At 36.8% G+C, this 13,559-nt stretch overlaps 1 protein-coding gene across 16 annotated transcripts in view; it reads right to left on the reverse strand.

Moving 5' to 3' along the window:
- Positions 1-13,559, reverse strand: part of LOC105480072 (MLLT10 histone lysine methyltransferase DOT1L cofactor) — a 219,205-nt gene that overhangs the window by 17,193 nt on the left and 188,453 nt on the right. For all 16 annotated transcript variants that reach the window (XR_011608212.1, XR_011608213.1, XM_071070398.1 and 13 more), the window contains 2 exons: positions 13,221-13,399; positions 1,112-1,229 (listed from right to left, as the gene is read on the reverse strand). Coding sequence is in view for 14 of the 16 variants with exons in the window: in XM_071070398.1 (XP_070926499.1) it covers positions 1,112-1,229; positions 13,221-13,399 (297 nt within the window). In the remaining 2 variants the exon portion in view is untranslated. The remainder of the gene's footprint in view (positions 1-1,111; positions 1,230-13,220; positions 13,400-13,559) is intronic.

Below are 13,559 nucleotides of genomic sequence, written 5' to 3' on the forward strand. Positions count from 1 at the left end.
ACTCCGTATGCTTTGTATTTTTTAACACTTTGCATCCCAAGACAAGCCATAAAACACATTTACATAGAGCTGCACACCAAGACTAAAATTATGGTGTTAGAGCCTTACACCAAGAATAAAATCACATACAACACTAAATTTCCAAATTGACAAAAACAAGCAGGAATACAGAATCCTGAATTTTAAAGAAAAAAAATTAACTTTTCAAAATATTCCTTAGGTAATATCAAATATCTCTGCTTGGAAAGTAACTTGTATTTCCCCTGCAGTTACTTCCTTATAAAAATCACCTTATCTGGCCTCTTTCAAGGTTGTCCTCTTATTCTGAGTCAGGTAACCTCTGACCCTTAATGAGTAAAGACAGACTGATCCATTCTTGGTGAACTGCTAAATCCATTCCCTTCCCCCAAACAGGCATGACTACTTGGACATGTCAACCAATCCTTAAGGATGGAATGAAACAAAGCAAATCCAGTGGCTCATTAAGACAGTACAAGAGACAAATGCGACAAAACGTCAACTGGTGAACATTCACAGGATTACTAAACACTGCAGAAATTCTCTAACAGGATTTTTTTAACCAAGTTTGTGTAATACAATTTCATGAATTATGCAAATAAAGGTTTAGGCTATTCACAGACAAGCCCAGTGTTATGTTACTTTCATTGCATAGAACTGAGAACTGAACACATCAATCACAAAAGTCACAGGAGACACTGCTGCATTCCTGCCTGCTGATGGCTCTGCTGAAACATTTCCATTTCAGACAGTAAAAAAAAAAAAAGTACATCGCTATTTTGCAGCACAGCATACTATTGACTTCCAACTGTGATTCTTTTTTATTGTAAATTGACAATTTGTAATTATATAAATTTGGAGTACAAACTGATGTTATGATATATGAATGTAATGTGGAATAATAAAATCAAGCTAGTTAACATATCCATCACCTGAAATATTTAACATTTTCCAACTGTGAATCTTTTTTTTAAGTACAATCCTCTATTAAACCACATCCCTACATGTTTTCAAATAAAATGAACCAAAAGGGGAAAAAACTTGAAGTAGGTGAGAGTAGAGTTTTAGAGTTTACTAATTCTTGAAAACTTACCTGTTGGATTGTTTTCAGACTGAGCTATAAGAGCTGCCATTGATGAGTTTGGATTTAATCTATTGCCATACATAAGAGACGGTGCCTGACTCAGCGAAGATCCAGATAGGGTATTTGCCTAAATGGAAAAAATTACAATGATAAATGAATTATATTTGAAAATATATTAAAGTTTTCCCTTCTAATAGATCTAGTAATTATATTCTCCAACTTAAGAATATAAGCAAAATGTGTGACCTTCTGAAAAGCAAATTTCATTCTTACTTGTTTTACCATTTCAACATGTCAATTTTTTAAAAAGTTACATAACTACAAAAAAAATTTTTTTTTTTTTTTTTTTTTTTTTTTTTTTTTTTTTTTTTGAGACAAAGAGTTTCACTCCTACCCAGGCTGGAGTGCAATGGCGTGTTCTCGCCTCACTGCAACCTCCACCTCTAGGGTTCAAGCAATTCTCCTGCCTCAGCCTTCCCAGTGGCTGGGATTACAGGAGGCACCTGCCACCATGCCCAGCTAATATTTGTTTTTTTTTGTATTTTTAGTAGAGACAGGGTTTTACCATGTCGGCCAGGCTAGTCTCAAACTCCTGACTTCAGGTGATCCGCCCGCCTCGGCCTCTCAAAGAGCTGGGATTACAGGCGTGAGTCACCGTGCCTGGCCATAACTACACATTTTTTAAAAAGAAGGATTGGCACATTCAAAGGTAACTATTCCTACTTTTAATTTTCAACGTATCTAGCAGATACCAAAGCCCAGTGGCACAGTAGCCATGTGGACATGTGACTAATTAATCTTATTAAGCCATCTATAACATAAAAGCAGGAAGACAACAGGTATCTAACAAAATGCTTCAATCTCTCGTATCACAAGCTGGCTAAGAAGGTCAAAAGTCCAACTTTTACTTCTAGTATTTTAACTACACGGAGCTGTATTTCCATTGCTTAACTCTGTCATCATTAGTAAAACCTGCACACTATTTTGTTACTTCCTGTTTTGATAGACTTGGAAGCCTGCTGCTTTTTCTGTTTTGTTTTGTTTTTATTTTAAAAGAAAGCAAACAGGCATCCCAAGTATGTTTTCTATACAATGCAGGACTCAACGAATCACAGCTTTGCCCTGACCCCATATAAGGCACTGTCTTTTTGGCAGCAAGCCAGCTCTACTAACTGAAGAGCTCGTCCAAAGTTTGTAATTCATTCATGTTGCTAACCACAATTCTGAAGGCCTCTACTGGGACCTGTGCCAAACAAGCGAAAATGAACCCTTAAACAGATGAAGCTAAGGAGGCTGGCCAAACTATTGCGTAATCCACTGTAATAAAAATGCTTTCTTTGATGTGCATGCTCTCTCCCACTTTCCAAGAATATTATGAACTTAAAATGTGACATTTTGGAGGCAAATCTCTTGTATACAAAATGCTGTTACTCACAGAAGACTCCCAGTGGCCTGAAATAATTTTCAGATTTAACAGAACCACAAATGTTAAAGTAGAATTGTTCTTTTTCATGAATGAAATCAAACTGAAGCTTTTATAAACTAAAATCATTGCATAGTTATTTCAGAACAAAACTCTTGAAAGTATCAAAGAACTAAAGCACTTCTATCATAAAGAAGCTGAATAACAAGAACAAAAGATGTGGGACATTTGGACATGTGTAACTGCACATTAGAGACTAAGACAACACAGTAGTTATAATAAGCAAAATAACACAGAGAATAAGCTGTATTTCTGGACAGACTCACATCATGACATTGCATCTTGGCCTTTAGCCCACTTACAAAGCATGAAAACACAGAAACAGTCTCTGGGATGTACCATCCTTGCTTTCTATTATCTCAAAGCGTGTATTTTATAGTTCACACTTTAATGTGTAAATTAAATCTGTCAATTTCTGGGTTTTGTTTTTTCTCTTATTAAAAATAAGCAGACAAAGTCAGTAAGTTGGTACTCTGCAGTCCTGTTTAACAATCAACTGTCCCTCAGGAAAAGGTAAGTTATAACTTCAACATGAAGATCGTGCTATTCACTTACCATGTATTTAGTAGTAGAGGGCACATAAAACACACAGTTTATAAATAGAGATACGGTTAAGATTTTTTTTATCTCTCCAGAAGTCAATTCTTTGGGAATCTTAGCTATTCATAAAACAATATAGAATACGAAAAATACAAACAATTCAACAGAAAAAAAACAGATATTACCAGTCCCGTCTATTAAAGTCTCAGATCCTAATACTTAAAAATAGCTTTTGTAGAGCCAATTTACTCTTACTGTAGATACAATTCTAAAAAAGATCCACTACACATTTAATAGATTAGAAATGGAAAATTAATTAGACGGAGGAAGAAAAAGTCTTATCTTGAGACAGTTTGTTGGCAGCAAGAAGTAACAGCTGACCACAGGACAGGGGAGAGGAAAGTATGACCAATAGAGAAAGCACAGTACAGAATGCGAATGGGGTGGTCCTTAAAGAAGACACTGAGGATGGCATTCTCATTTGAGTTTATTATTAACTTTATAAAGGGTACCTCTAGATGCCTTAGCACTTCCAAAGCAAGGAAACACTCTCAGCCTTTTGACTCCTGTTCATACAGTCATCTGTGTTACATATCAATATACCACTTGGAATACCTTTTTACTTTCAATTATCAGTCTCATCAGTTGCCTTGGATAAGAATCTAAAGATCCAACTCTTACTAGAACTAGAAATATACTCTTTTTTAGGAAGGGTTCCTTCTGCCAAGGGCTTTACATTAATATTTATCCTTATTAGCTTCAAATTTCAGAGGGGTGGCATTTTCTTGATCTAGTCTCTGAATTATCTTAGTTTCCCTATTTATTATGCCCGCTATATATACTAAAGATCAAACTAGAAAGGACTATGGCACAACTAATTTGCATGACGATCATCAGAAAGATAAAGTATCTTTAGCATATGCTAAAGAAGGAAAGTATCTATTTTTAAAAGATGGCTGGCGAAAGTTAATACAATAAATGAAAGTATTATTGGAAACGACCAATTTCCCAAACGGGACAGCTAAAATTAATCTGGTAGTTGTTTTGCTAGTAAAGACATTTATCTAAACAAGAGACTTTCAAAAGAGAAATTATAAGTTATTAATTTGACAAGACAGAGTCATTTTGGTGTATAAAAACATCTACATTCCATATTAATTTCTGCTGGGAAACTCAAATCATGAACATCATTTTAAGGTTGGTAAGATGAGATACCAAAGACTACACAAATGACTATCACTGCTTAGCCTACATTTCTTAACTGATGTTTGGCACAGTTAATACTGGGACCCTCGATGAGTCTTTTGGAAAGACTTGGTGCCTCCAAGCCAACAAACCCCCACCTTTTAGTGGAAAGATACCGAACCTTCTTAGCACTGAAGATGGAGAAGTGGAAGAGCTGGGAAAAGAAAGACGGCTTACTGAAGAGAGCACACACACAGTGTCTGGCGTTTCATTGACTCAAAAACCTTTGCTGCCATTAATAAGCGAAAGCACTAAGATTCAGCAGAAAGGAAGTCCATGTTAACCAAAAGTAGTAAGGGTTATGAAGCATAAAGGGCATGAAAGATTTTATATTAAAAAACTGGAATAAGAAATAAAGGAAACATTAACATACACATACTTCTCTACAGCATACTTTGGAAATGGATTTTGAAAAGTGCATTGAAAGCGAATTACTAATGTACCAGAAGACTGATTCAGAAGATTTGGTATAAAGACTAGAAATTCTTTTTGGAAAAGAAGTACCTATTATATGACATTTCAATCTTAATCTGCCCAGGTAAGGAGAATGGCTATTGTGAATATTCTCCTTGGATCTGTTGGTACTGTAAGAATATAAGTTAACACTAGGGGAGGCTGACTGAAGGATATCCATGATATATCTAACTCTCTGTACTGTCCTTGTAACTTTTCTATATATCTAAAATTATTTCAAATCAAGAATATTGCCATAACAAACTTAAAGAGGAATCTTTCAAATATATATATAAAATTATGTAAGGATCATATATATAAGAATATATGATTTTTTATATATATGGATGTATACATCCTTCATATAATATCTTAAAGAAGAATCCTTCCTCTTTCCCAAGACCAGTAACTGACAAAAATCACTTCTGCTCAAGATGTTATCTAACATTTATTCTAACACTCTAGTAAAAACCTCATTAAGAGAAGTGTGGCCGGGCGCGGTGGCTCAAGCCTGTAATCCCAGCACTTTGGGAGGCCGAGGCGGGCGGATCACAAGGTCAGGAGATCGAGACCACAGTGAAACCCCGTCTCTACTAAAAATACAAAAAATTAGCCGGGCGCGGTGGCGGGCGCCTGTAGTCCCAGCTACTCAGGAGGCTGAGGCAGGAGAATGGCGGGAACCCGGGAGGCGGAGCTTGCAGTGAGCCGAGATCGCGCCACTGCACTCCAGCCTGGGCAACAGCGTGAGACTCCATCTCAAAAAAAAAAAAAAAAAAAAAAAGAGAAGTGTAATTATTTTACAAGATGGACTGAAAGACCAGTAGATTAAGAATAAATTCAATAATTACTGAAGTAAATTTAAGTCACTTTTAAACAATATATGTTCAGGTGTCTGAGTTAAAGAATATCCTTAGCAAATTTAGAATAACTTAATATATTAAACATCTGCAAGTCTCTACCAAGGCAGTATTCAGACTCAAATAAAAGAAACTTAGTATTTCCTAAGTAGACTAGCATACCATATTAAAATATTAACAAGATAAAAATATATTTCAGCTTGAAATTTCTCCTGTTAACAGTTTACCTCTTATATTTTCAAATGTCTGCCTATGACTACAGAGATGTTTTAAAAGAACTTGCTTATAAAGTAGTAACTGTCAAATTCCTAGGAACTTGGCTCATTCTAAAGGAGTTGACTGCATGGGGAAAAGGGCTAAAGTCTCCTCAATTATCTGCATGTGAAACTTAAAAAAGTGGGCACTGTTTTGGTAGATTTTTTTCCTGCCTAATGTTGATATGGGCAGAATAATAAGAAAAATTAGGTTCAAAAGACTAATACCTATGAAAATATTTCACCTTTGTAAAGCACTGTATTAATAGCAATGTATCATCTAGAGATAGATCTGAAACTTCATACTTCAATCATACAGGAACAGGTTATATATAGCAAGCATTTTTTTAAAATGTACAATTAACCTGTCAATAAACATTAAAGTCAAGTGATTCAAAAAAGCTCTAAAGTAGCTGCTTCAAGCTTTTCAGCCCTGACACATGACTTAAAAAATGCAATCTTCCAAAAATATTCAGGCTCACTAAATTGAGTATTTACTTTTTAAATTCCTAATTCATATATACTTTCAGGAGGAAAAACATTTTATTATCACCATATAAGCCAAGCTATCTCATTTTGGGTAAATTATTAAACCTCTCTGTCCTCAGTTTCCATCTGGAAAATGAGGATAACTGTATCTACCTCATAGAAACACTGTGAGAATCGAGTTAATATATGCAAAGGGCTTAAATAATGCCTGACACATGGTAAGCGCTCACATTTTAGCTTAACTTTAAAAATTATTTTCACAAGTTATTGTGGTTTCTATTTTTCCATTAAAATCATTAGAAAATATAACTTACCAATTATATTCTGAACTGTGGCTATATTTCAAAGATTAAAACCTATTTCCCTAAGAAAAATTAGATAGCATAAATGCCTCATTATGCAGTGATGTTTTAAACTATGTATTTGATAATAAAGCAATGCTGCACATAGAATGCAAGGACTTGAATGTTTCTAGATCCAATTTATATTACTGTTTGAATTGCAGAACACAATATATTTGATTAGAAAAGTTTCCAGGAAAAACATGAATGAACATTAGACATGGATTAGGGAACAATGGAAAGTTTCACATATTCTCCAGCTCAATTCAAACTTACATTTACTAAGAACATATTCTGATAGCAGACCCATTTCTGTGTCAGCTACCACCAGCAAGGCTTCAATACTCAGCATGTGATGAGAGGTGAAACCAAGTGTGAACAACTTTCAGGTCCCATGAGTAGGCTGACTGTTGAAGCTGTCAGGTTCAATTGCATCATTCCACATTATTCAATGCTCCAAACTGCTCCCTAATTGTTAGGAGCTTAACGTATTCAAAACCATTGTTTAGGCTAATGCCAAAATGCCCCACAATGAGTTTCCATAAAGTAGTAGGAGGGAATGAAGTGTAGTTAAACCATCACTGAACACTCATGATCAGACAACAGGACTGTATAGATTAACCAACCAATTCTAAGTAGGTTTCTTAATTGGTTAATATCAATATGGGTCTTACCTTTCTGGGAAAAAATTACTTTAGGACAAAGGCAGCTCTGAAATAATTTTGGAACTGGAAAAGACCTTAATCCACAGCTGAACCTATAATGGCTAAAATTCATTTATCTATGTTAGCATGAAATTATATGAGTTTTAACAGAAATTGTTAATACTATTTCCAATACAGAAAGTGTTCCCGTACAGTTTCTTTTCTCACTGGTAATCAGGCTGAAAAGTAACAACTGAAGTCATAACCATGAATTCTAAAGTATTTTATGGTCTGCATTTGAACTTCATAAAGCATCTGTACAGCAGGTACAATAGGTATTTAAAGTATTCCCATTTTACATATGGAAACACTGAGGCTCACAAAAATTAAAAGACCTGCCCAAGGTTATATGAATGAGTAGCAAAACTCCTGGAACCCTGGACTTTTGCTGACTCAAATTTCTGCTCTTTTGCATTGCATCACACAAATGGACACAATAAAACTGCTAACAATGTTTTCGAACGAGGTACCTCTTAGCATAAGAGGTACATAATTGGGAAATTCATTTTAACAGTAACAATTAGTAATAAGAGAGCAGGCTAAGGAATCAGGCTGTCTTAATTCCAGACTTACAGATATGTGACAGTCACTGTGACTGAACCTTTTTATCATCTGATAACAAGAGATGTTACCAAGCTTATAAAAACTGACTGCTCAGAAAGGTAATTTCCTTAAAATTATAAGCCATTATATTATTTAAATCAGAAGACATTTACATTCTGACTAATTAAGTATAAACACAAATGTCACCCCAAAAGTCAGCTGAATCTGCCTGAGAAACTAAACCATTTTCTCAAGTAGAATTTAAGGTCCTTATTAGACATCATCTGAAAAGAAATCGGAGACTACATCTAAGACAACTTCCCCTACATAAACACACACATACATAATAATATTGGAAAACAAAATATCCAAAGCTAATTGAGATGAAAGTGTCACAGAAATCTGCAAAACTCTAGTCAATAATTGTATCTTTTTGGTTTTTTTGTTTTTTTTTTTTTGAGATGGAGTTTGGTTCTTGTTGCCCAGGCTGGACTGCAAAGGCGCGATCTCAGCTCACCGCAACCTCCGCCTCCCAGGTTCAAGCAATTCTCCTGCCTCAGCCTCCCGAGTAGCTGGGATGTAGCTGACATCACAGGCATGCGCCACCACACCTGGCTAATATATATATATATTTTTTTTTTTTTGTAGTTTTAGTAGAAATGGGGTTTCCCCATGTTGGTTAGGCTGGTCTCAAACTCCTGACCTCAGGTGATCCGTCCACCTCGGCCTCCCAAAGTGCTGGGATTACAGGCGTGAGCCACCGTGCCTGGGCAATTGTATCTTTAAAATATCAAAATATGCCCAGGCGAGGTGGCTCACACCTGCAATCCCAGCACCTTGGGAGGCCGAGGTGGGCAGATCACAAGGTCAGGAGTTTGAGACCAGCCTGGCCAACATGGTGAAACCCCATCTCTACCAAAAATACAAAAATTAGGCAGGCGTAGTGGTGCACACGTGTAGTCCCAGGTACTCAGGAGGCTGAGGCAGGAGAATCACTTGAACCCGGCAGGGGCAGAGTTTGCAGTGAGCCAAGATCATGCCATTACACTCTAGCCTGGGCAACTGAGTGAGACCCCGTCTCAAAACAAACAAACAAACAAAACAACAACAACAAAAGAAACACGAAATATCTGCATTTACTAAATATCACATAAATAAACCTTGGAAGTTTACTTTACTTTAAATGATGTTTAAGTCTACATCATTTTGTTTAACAGTAACACGGGATAGGACAAGAAGCCACGATTATCACATGAAGATTGTATTTCAAAAGCAAAACTCAGAAAGTAGGATGTAACAGAATGCAATTACATTTCACTGCATTCAGTCTTAAGTTCTTCTACTAAAGAAATCATCCATCAAACAAAAAAAAGCACCTGCATTCTCCCAAAGACAGAATGACTGTAGAACTATGAAACAGTGGGATTTGAAAGGCGAAATGAAAAATTAATGACACTCCTACAAAAACGAATTTATACCTCTACTCCTGATCCAACAAGGGCAGAGCACATTATTAACAGTCACATGGACAGGAGTCCACTCTTTCCGCAATGTTAAGAAACTACTCTATTACTGATACACTAGTATGTAGTAAAGCAGGCTTCCTATCAATTATTTGTGAAAGAACCATTACTCTAAAAACAAGTCTGTTGAAAGGAAAAAAAAAGGCGGGGGGTGGGGGGGGGTGGTTTAACACTTAAGAATATAAAATAGAGGCCAGGCGCGGTGGTCCACACCTGTAATCCCAGCACTTTGGGAGGCCGTGGTGGGTGGATCACCTGAAGTCAGGAGTTCGAGACCAGCCTGACCAACATGGTGAAACTCCATCTCTATCAAAAATACAAAAATTAGCCAGGCGTGGTGGTGGGTGCCAGTAGTCCCAGCTACTCGGGAGGCAGAGGTTGCAGTGAGCCGAGATCGCACCACTGCACTCCAGACTGGGTGACAGAGCAAGACTCCATCTCAAAAAAAAAAAAAAAAAAAGAAGAAGAATATAAAATAGGTTTATCAAACAGTTTTTTAAAGTTTTTTCCCCCAAAATTTGTGCTATCAGACTCCCCCCCACCCCCAATTTTACAAGTGTCTCCTTTTCCCCCCAATTAAAATCATAAATCAACTTATTCTAAGTTTTTAACTTCTACTAGCCCTTCCCAATCTTAGCTCCTTTACCACTTTCCAGGGAACAATTCTTAAGATACCAAATAAGCCAATGTAGAGGTCTGTTTACTTAAAATGTGTATCACAAAAAGCAAAAATGACCTCTGGATTTTATCCTGCTGGCACCAATCCAATCAATAAAAACTACTTTCATTAAGGGCATGGGGGCACAAAACGGTATTCAAGTTTAATATTTCCATTATCTATCAATATTATTAAAGTTTTTGCTTGCAAGTGTGATGGTTTTCTTAATAGTTGTGGTAAGACTTCTAGAATTCCTTTTTTTTGTGGCGGGGGGGGGGGGGGGGGGAGACAAGAGTCTGGCTCTGTTGGTTGGCCCAAGCTGGGGTACAGTGGCGCGATCTTGGCTCACTGCAACCTCCGCTTCCCGCATTCGAGCGATTCTCCTGCCTCAGCCTCCCAAGTAGCTGGAACTACAGGTGTGAACCACTATACCCGGCTAATTTTTTAATTTTTTAGTAGAGACAGAGTTTCGCCATGTTGGCTGGGCTGGTCTCAAACTCCTGACCTCAAGCGACCCACCCACCGTGGCCTGCCCAAAGTGCTGGGATTACAGGCATGAGCCACCATGCCTGGCCTAGAATTACATTTTAAATATTGATAATTTTTATTCACCCATTTATCTTATTGCATTGCTCTCAAATCAACTACTTAGAGCAACCCTAAATAAAACACTACGATGTGACTATCTAAATACAATTAATGTATGACTTGAAAACAAACAGGGTCTATATAAGAGTGAAACAGGAATAAACTTTATCATTTTGAAAAAAAAGATTCAACTGCTAAGTGTCCTATCAATTTTAAGAGTCCTATCAATTCTATTTAAATATTTCTGTATCCTTTCTTTTGCACATTGCCTAGAAAATTTCACATTTTTCACATTCGACACCATTATTATTGTCTCAGGCGGCTAAATTGAAGTAGTTCAGCACTCACTTCAACTGAGAGGTCAACGTGCCTCAGTTGCCTGGAGACTGATGGTTGCTACAGCAGCACCAGATAAGCCAGGCTAAATAAGCTTCAGCTTGAAGACAGAAAGCATTTACTGCTGAACAGAAACACAGATGCAGGTATCTCAGTACACAGCATGTAAATCTAACTGGATGATCACATTTGTAAGAGACCCATCTTTCTGAAAACTGGAGAGGGGATTTTAATTGAACTGAATCCTGGGTTACTTACAACTATGATTTCTTTGTTCTTCAGATGAGTCACATGTTAAGTGGAATTTTGCCTCTAGCTATAAATTTCTCTTCACTACCACTTCCCTAATGCCAACCCCCTGGCTCACAAACATAATGAATGAGAAGAAATGAGGATTTTTGCTTAATTCAGCTGGGAATTAACCAGAGAATAATTAAACAGACTTTTATAAAGACACAAAAGAAAAAAGCACATTGAAAATGTTCATGTGAGACTTTGTCCAAGGATATAAAACTATCAACAGCATACGGTTACACTTAATTAAAAGAGATAAAACCATTTATAAGAGCCATTCTTTCATTTATCCTTTCACCCTCTCTAACCCCAAACCCCTGTTATGGCTACCTCACTTTTAGTGAAATGAACCACAGAAAAACTCTGCTAAAGTAGTCAAACTCCTTTAACTCAATTTGGGAGGTTCACCAAATAGTTCACTTTCAACTTCAAAGATGATACTACTAAAATCATGCCATTGATTTTCTGTGCTGAACTGTCTGGGGTTGATTCTAATAGGTAATTTTAATAGCAACTGCTTGCACTGTGCCATTCACACAAATGCATCAAAATAACCTAATGCTGTGCTTGCTGGAAAAGCGTATGTATCCTAACGACACACGCAATGGAAATTATGCACACATCCATAAAGCTTAAGTTGACAGGAACTTATAAACAACTATTTTAACTAGTTGTTCATTATTAGACATTTGTCCCTGTGATCATTTTCTTGACCATTAAAAGACTACTAGAGCTTTGGAGAAATGAAAATAAAATTATACATAATTCCAAATAAATAAAAATATATATTTTGGAAATCTTAAATGATTATCTCTAGGGAAGGGGGGTGTAATGCAGGTGGGTTGGGTACAGCTTTCCCCCTGCACTGTCCTGTTTATAAAACAGGATTACAATTTCTTTTATTTGACTCTTACTTTTAAAACATCTTGGCCAGGCGTGGTGGCTCACACCTGTAATCCTAACACTTTGGGAGGCCGAGGCAGGCAGATTACCTGAGGTCAGGGGTTGAAGACCAACCTGGCCAACATGGCGAAACCTCACCTCTACTAAAAATACAAAAATCACCTAGGCAAGGTGGCATGCGACTGTAATCTCAGCTGGTCAGGAGGCTGGGGCAGGAGAAGCACTTGAAACCAGGAGGCGGAGGTGCAGTGAGCCAAGGTCACGCCACTGCACTCCAGCCTGGGTGACAAGAGTGAGACTCCGTCCCCAAAAACATCCTATAGACTAGGCCACCTATCAAACTACAAATCTAAAGTCAGATAAAAGGGGTACACAAATGGAAAAACCTGTATATTCATCATTATTTACAATATTTACAAACACTGTTCTCTCCCACTAGGAGGAAAAATGTCTAGTGCTTGAAGCGATCATTCAGTCTTTTAACCTATATTCTCCTACACTGGTTTTTTTAAAACTTTAAAAAGATTTCATATATTATTTGTGTAATTTTAAAAATTATGAAAGGAATTTTAAAAATCACAAGAGTCCAAAACTGGCTCATATTTTGTGGATCCTACTTTTTTAAAGAAAAAATAAAAGCTCCTCTGAAATTATATTTTATATCATTCGGACAAAATTTAAAACCCAGAAATTAAGAAGAATTAGTTGGTGCCCATACATTCATCCATCCTCTCTCATGAATACCATGTAAAAATACCTATCATTTTCACTAACACATTACTACAAATTGAGATATTTCATAAATTCCTGTAGAAGGCCCTATTTCATTTGTTTGTCCTCTAATGAAACTCACTTTAAAAATGAGAAACCCACCTACTACCTCTCACATCATAGTGTAACAACTTACCTGAGTTGTAGCAACAGCAGGGGCTGCAGATGACACCGCTGAGGGAGAGAGTGCTCCTACTTGTTGCAAATGCCCAGAAGACTGCTGAGGTAAGTGAGAGCTGGAGACAGGAGTACTAGATCCCGAGCCAGATACTACATTTGGAAATGATACTGCTACATCATTGCTGTTATAAATACCTGCAAAAAAAACCAAATTTTATTTAAATATAACTTAGCAGTCAAATTTGTTACAGACACACATAATCAGTAAACTTGCATTTCCTCCTGGATCCCTCCTCCAATTATAAATTTTATTGTTGGTATTTTAAAAATATTGTGCTAGTACTAAACAAATAAA

The sequence above is a fragment of the Macaca nemestrina genome, chromosome 9 (assembly GCF_043159975.1).
Source record: "Macaca nemestrina isolate mMacNem1 chromosome 9, mMacNem.hap1, whole genome shotgun sequence".
Taxonomy (NCBI): Eukaryota; Metazoa; Chordata; class Mammalia; order Primates; family Cercopithecidae; genus Macaca; species Macaca nemestrina.